General features: G+C 34.8%; 1 protein-coding gene across 1 annotated transcript in view; it reads right to left on the bottom strand.

The window, feature by feature from the left end:
- LOC100816381 (probable transcription factor KAN2) overlaps positions 1-2,534 on the bottom strand; it is a 5,456-nt gene extending 2,922 nt beyond the window's left edge. The window contains exons 1-4 of the mRNA XM_026123833.2: positions 1,460-2,534; positions 1,260-1,336; positions 181-226; positions 2-75 (exon numbers count right to left, since the gene is read on the bottom strand). Of these exons, the coding sequence (XP_025979618.1) occupies positions 2-75; positions 181-226; positions 1,260-1,336; positions 1,460-2,111 (849 nt within the window). The 5' untranslated portion in view covers positions 2,112-2,534. The remainder of the gene's footprint in view (position 1; positions 76-180; positions 227-1,259; positions 1,337-1,459) is intronic.
- Between the last annotated feature and the right edge of the window lie 3,557 nt (positions 2,535-6,091).

Below are 6,091 nucleotides of genomic sequence, written 5' to 3'. Positions count from 1 at the left end.
CTTGAGATTTTATGTCAAACATTAAGTCATCAGAAGTATCACCAGATGAACCATTATCATACACATCTGATTGCCCTAATTCATTATCAAAGGAAAAAAAAGTTAGATAGAACAATATTAGATTTCAATGGCTTAATCTTCAAATAATGTTAGATATATAAAACTAAAATAGACACTAACCTGATGAAGCCGCCGCCCTATCTGTAGTTTTCACCGTCCGGTACATCTGGAAGTAAATTTGTGCATCATAAACATTAATTAGATAAACATATATAGTAGTACTTTATATAGTACATTAAAAAAAAACACGAAAAAAAACCCTGCTGATAAAAACCATGTATAATATTAGTAAATACTTATTATTATAATTATTGTTTACTAGTATGTAACACATCAAACAAAAAGGAAGATTAGCAGAAATCCAAGAAGTTTGTCCTAAGAAAAAGAAAAGCATACGAAGTTGCAACTTGTGAGTATTAAATTGATAGGAAGTACAGTACAAGTTCAAACACAGAAGCATTTATGGTTAAGGCAATATGCATATGCATGGAAGCATGTGACTAACCAGGGTTAAAGCTGGCATGGTAAAGAAACCCATATCTGAGGAACGGATCATTGAGAAATGATGGTGTTGGGCATATACGTACTTCCTTATCATTTATTTTTATTTAGTTTCTTTTAAAATGCTATTTACACAAATGTTATTTCTTTAATGGCATGGACTGAACTATGAGCTTGTCTGATCTCGGCTTGGCTGCGACTCATTTTGGATTCATAGGGCTTTGTTTGTCCTATTTGTTTTCAGAAATCGATAAGTACCTCACTCTCTCTCTCTCATTTTATTTTTCTCTTTTTCCCCTTTAACTCGGCTGGTTCATTCTTCCAAAGCAAAAAGCTGTTTATTAGGTTGCAGAAGCAGAAGCAGAGGCAGCAGATCTAATAGAAAAAGAAGCGCTAAGAATTTGAGAGACCCTTTGTAAGGAAACCATTGGAATTTGAAATATATATTGATGACTTAACTGCTTCCTGTAATGTAAATGCAGGCTGTGAATTTTAAACGTATATTTATATATGCATATGCATAGTACGTCTTACAAAGCACCATTTAAAACTCCAATCAGAACCGTACCCTCCAGCTTCAAGCTGACTCAAGAAATTCATAAGGAATAAACTATTAATAAAATTAAAACACTCACCTCAAATATTATTTAATTGATTATTATAAACAAGTGCAATTAATTAAGAACTTAATAGATTACCTGTAAATGAGACTTAACATGAGCTAAAGTGAGATCCTTGACATCCATTAGTTCAAGAACGGATTTGGGTGTAGCCCCTAATGAAACCAATTAAAAAAGAAAGATTAATTGAATTAACTTATTCCATAAGGGAAAGCAAGGGTGTAAGAAGAAAATTGATCAAGAAAACAGAAGAGAAGAAAAAGAAAAATGAACAATACTTTCGTGGCCACCCAAGAGTTCAACAGCATGAACAAAGCGAGCATGGAGGGTAGAAGTCCAACGCATCCTCGGAGCCCTCATGCTACGCTTAGCAGGGAAGCGTGACAAGAATCTTGATCTCATAAGGGCCTGAGAGTGGAAAGGGGTGGAGCCAGTGTTGGTGTTGGAAATAATCGAAGGGGTGGTGGTGGAAGCTTCAAGAGGGAGATGATGGTGCTGGGTGAATGGTATAGGAGGAGGGTTTTGGTACACTGGGATTCCTCTAATGGGTCTTAGAAAGCCAAGGTCTTGGCTTAGGCTTTGGTGCTGAGGTTGGAACAGTGGCTGCTGCTGCTGGTGGAAGAAGTGGTTTTGCTGAAAGGGTAGTTGGAAAGGGTTGATGATGGTGGTGGCATTACTTGTTTGGAAGTGGTGGTGATGAATGAGGTTGGAGTTGTTGTTATCTGAGGCTTTTGGATTGGAGAGGGAGAGGTCGAAGCAAGAGTCTTGTTTGGCCATTGTTGATTGAATGGAGTTTCTTGAGTCCAAGGCTCTCTTCCAAAACCCCAAATCCATGTCTTCTTCTGTGCTTCTCCTCCAACTTGATGTGGGATTGGCGTTTGGAGGGCTGATTTGTAAGGACAAGTCTGGTTGTGCTGGGAATAGCTCCATACAAACAAGCCTTTATCTCTTTCTGCTGCTTTGCCTTCTTCTTCTTCTTCTCTCTTGTACAGTACTTAGTCGTGTAGATTTCCTTTCCCCTCTTGTTCAGTTTAAGTTTCCTTTTCTTGTGCAATTGTGTGTGTGTGTGTGTGTGTATATATAGTATGAAAAATTTCAAGGATTGAAGAGAGCGTGTGGTGAGTTTTTGTGGAGGGGAGGGGGGAGCTACGAGGTTGCTAGGTAAGGGTAATTAATCAATAAGATTTTTGAAGGTGTGTGTGTGGATGGAATTTGGAGCATTCAATCAATTTGGAGTAGTTGCAGAGCAGAGATTTGATATTGAGGGAAGAGGGCAAAGAGAAAGAGAGAGAGAGAGAGAGAAGGAAGAAATGACAAGGTATGTGAAGTGAATGGCTGTTTTCTTTAGTGTAAAGTATATGTGAGAAAATGACACTTAAGGGACTATACTATAGGGGGTGGTGGGCAAGAGAGAGAGAGAGAGAGAGAGAGAAGGTTGTTTCTTTTGTGGACGTGGGGGTAGGGTAGAGTGAGAAAGGGAGAAAAAAGAATGGAAAAAGGAAATAATGAAAAAATTAAGATAAGGAGGGGAAAAAAGAAAAGAAAAAGGTAAATAACTTGTAACTTTTATTCCTTTTTACAAATATACTCTTTTTTTCTCTTCTGTTTTCTTTGGATTAAAAATGGAAAAGAAGGACATTTCTCAAAGACCTTTAACGTGTGTGTGCATTGTTTTCCTCTACAAATTAAACTTTCTAACAAGCACACACACGTACTACACAGAAGCCCCCCTTTCACTGAACTGAAACCTAGGGCTAGGTTCTTTTCATGATCTAATCCTTAAAAAAAAATTAAAATTCTGAAATTTACAGTATCATGATTGCACGCAAATTTCAACATCTTGGGGATTTGTTTTGTTTTGTTAACAGCCCAATTATAAACCACTCATTGAGGTCATGATGAACCCTAATTCTCCGCAAATCACATCATGCATTCTTCTTCTTAGCATATATAAATTTGGACCCATCCATCCTATACTTGTCATATTCTTTTTATAATCAACCAAGAAAATCAAAGGTATATTTGTGGGTTGTACCCAAAATGAGGACAAACTGGAAACTCAGATTTACCCTATTTTATTTGCGTGACGGATTGAAGAGGAGCTTTCTAACGTGGGTAAATTTGTCTTTAAACAATACGGTCCTTAAGTCATCAAATAGCCATCGGAACGTACTAGTGAATTATATATATTCCACTCTTTCTCGGATACACATACGCATAGACCTACAAAAGAAATCAAATCAATACAATTCTTTCTTTTAAAAAAAATATGTTCTATGTTTTCTACTAGAGAAAAAAATGAAATTATAATGGAACTTATATCAGGAAAAAACCAAGAAATTAATTAAATTCTTGGAATAATCAAATATTCCTGGTCCTTCAGAAAATTTGGGCCAAGAAATGTTAGCCTCGTTGACTTCAATTTTGCACACGAAAGCATATTTCTAAAACATGGCAAATTACAGATACATGGAAACATTGACGGAAAAAGAAAAAACAACCGGTGGGTCATGAGACTCTATCAAAATTAAATTTTATGGTTACGAGTTTTAGAATCCAAATGGATGGTCCTAATAACATTCCATAAGAAAAAAGGATGGTACTATAATACACTCTATATAGATAAACGACGTATGAATAATCTCTGTCTACCAATCAATGTGTGTCACTATCAAGTTCACACAACATCATATGTGTGCCTGTATCTTGATCATATTAAACTACAATGAATTACAAGCATATAAATAGCAAAATCAACTAGTCAAAGTGACCAATCGCTCTTAATTGGAATTAAGTTTAGTAATCAATTTATAGTTGTGTCGTAGAGGAAAGTATTAGGGTTGGCTCATTTTGGGTCCAATAATGTAACACATGACATAGCTTTCTATTTCTGCTAGGAATAGGCCGGGGATGCAAATATTTCAATCAGCGGGGGGGTATTGATGAGGTTTTGATATGCAAAGTGCTAATGAACAAAGTTAGTTTACTCACTTTGTTGAGTTACCGTTCCCCTGTACTTAAATTTATATAAGAATCTTTTTTCTTACATAAAAAGGGAAAGTATTTTATGACATCCATCACATATATAAGTTTGTTAGCTATTGAAAATAGAATTAATGGATAGGTTGCAACCAAAAATGTACAACGACTTTCTTTTAGCTAAATATTTCGTCATATCATTGATTTTGTAGATAATCAATACCTTTGATTATAACATAGTGCGTAAGATCGATGCTTAAGGTTGACTCTAACCAGGCTCTAGATCTGTTTCTTTATCCAGATTTGGCTCTCATTGACCGAGGTCTGAATTGTATGGGTGGCAACTCTTTCTTCCGATGCAAATGAGCTATAGTGGAGATGAATTAAGTACATGCAAGACATTTCAACACTAAGATAGTAGTGCTTTTGACATAGTGACAATATATATTAGATGCATATCTAAGTCTGTTAATGTTATGTATAGGGTGCCCAAGATTAGATTACCTGGCATATGGCCTAAGGCTTTTTTTTATTTATTTATCAACAAAGGCAAAAATATATTAGATAGAGGGTGCCCGGATCCTTAGACCATTTAAGAAAAAAGAAAGAAAAACCCTTCATTTTGGCATTTAATCATAACCAATGTTAGCCTATTATCATTTTGAAGAAGATCATTAATTTACTCTAAGTCATGTAGATTCTGCTATACCTAAGCGTTTATTTGTTTGAAGTGAATTAGCATGGAATGAAAAAAGAACTGGTAGGGTGGTGTTGGATCTTTCATTGAGTAAGCAATGCAATCATTGGTCAAAAACGAAATAATTTCAATAAAAATAATTGAAATAACTTTGGCAGTTTGATCATTCGATTTTTGATGGAGGGGCGACCCTATAGCAGTTCCTATATATAGGCTTGACTACTTTTTTGTTGGTAAATAATTGGTAAATGATGTTCTGGTCTGCTACCATTCTGTCCTAAACTACTTGAATGACCAACATGCTTTCCCCATTAAGTTAAAGCTAAAATCACTTTTTGACCCTAAATTTAATACAAATAACACTTAATATATAATTAATCGGTAATCTGTCTCGCAAATCATTTTCAGATGAGTAATGAGCCTCCAAATTTAGCTAGAGAGTAAAAGGTAAGATTCAACTTCAACCTATCCTACTGAGATTTGTCATGGTAACGAAAGCACAGTATGTAAAAGGATATCCTCTATAAAACTCAAAGACAGCATACTTAAAGAAAAAAAAATAGATTACTATTTTGTAAGCATGGCCACATAATGATGAGGAGGTAGAGACGATAGAGCTGCAATGTTTTCTTCTTTTTATTTTTATTTTTTTAATGTAATGAGAAGGGGTTTTTATTCTAAAGAATTTATCCTACGAATAAAAAAGAGCTATTCTTGGACAAAAGTGGCGAAACGGTGACAAAGATGTAGATTTATTTATTCTTGTGAGAAAACAAAGTTAATTTTTCTTCTTTTATTTCCCCCCCTTTTCATGAAAAAAGTAGAATCACTAAGACTGTGTTGGGCAAATAGAAAGATGATGCAAAAGCTTTAATGATGCCTTTAAGCCTTGCCTACGACGACGAGCATTGGTATGCGTTATCCTTTGCTACGTAACTTTGCTTTAGACATCCCTTCCTTAAGTCATTACTCAAGACCCAACTAATACCTATACATGACCTTCTTTTTTGGATAAAGCCTCGATAGGTCCCCCACTTTGCACCTTTTACATTTGTTAAAATAATGCCATTTCAAAATCTAAATTGCTTCATAATATATATACACAGAATAGAAATGTAAATTGATTTTTAATATTTCAAATATTGATTTAAATTTTTTATTATTGTAATAGTAAGTATTAATTTATAAACTCTTTCAAAAAAAGTATTAACTCATAAACTAAATCAATGTTCAA

This window comes from Glycine max, chromosome 1 (genome assembly GCF_000004515.6).
Source record: "Glycine max cultivar Williams 82 chromosome 1, Glycine_max_v4.0, whole genome shotgun sequence".
In the NCBI taxonomy this organism is placed as follows: domain Eukaryota; kingdom Viridiplantae; phylum Streptophyta; class Magnoliopsida; order Fabales; family Fabaceae; genus Glycine; species Glycine max.
Note: the sequence above shows the minus strand (reverse complement) of the source record. Positions and strands in the feature narration are given on the sequence as shown.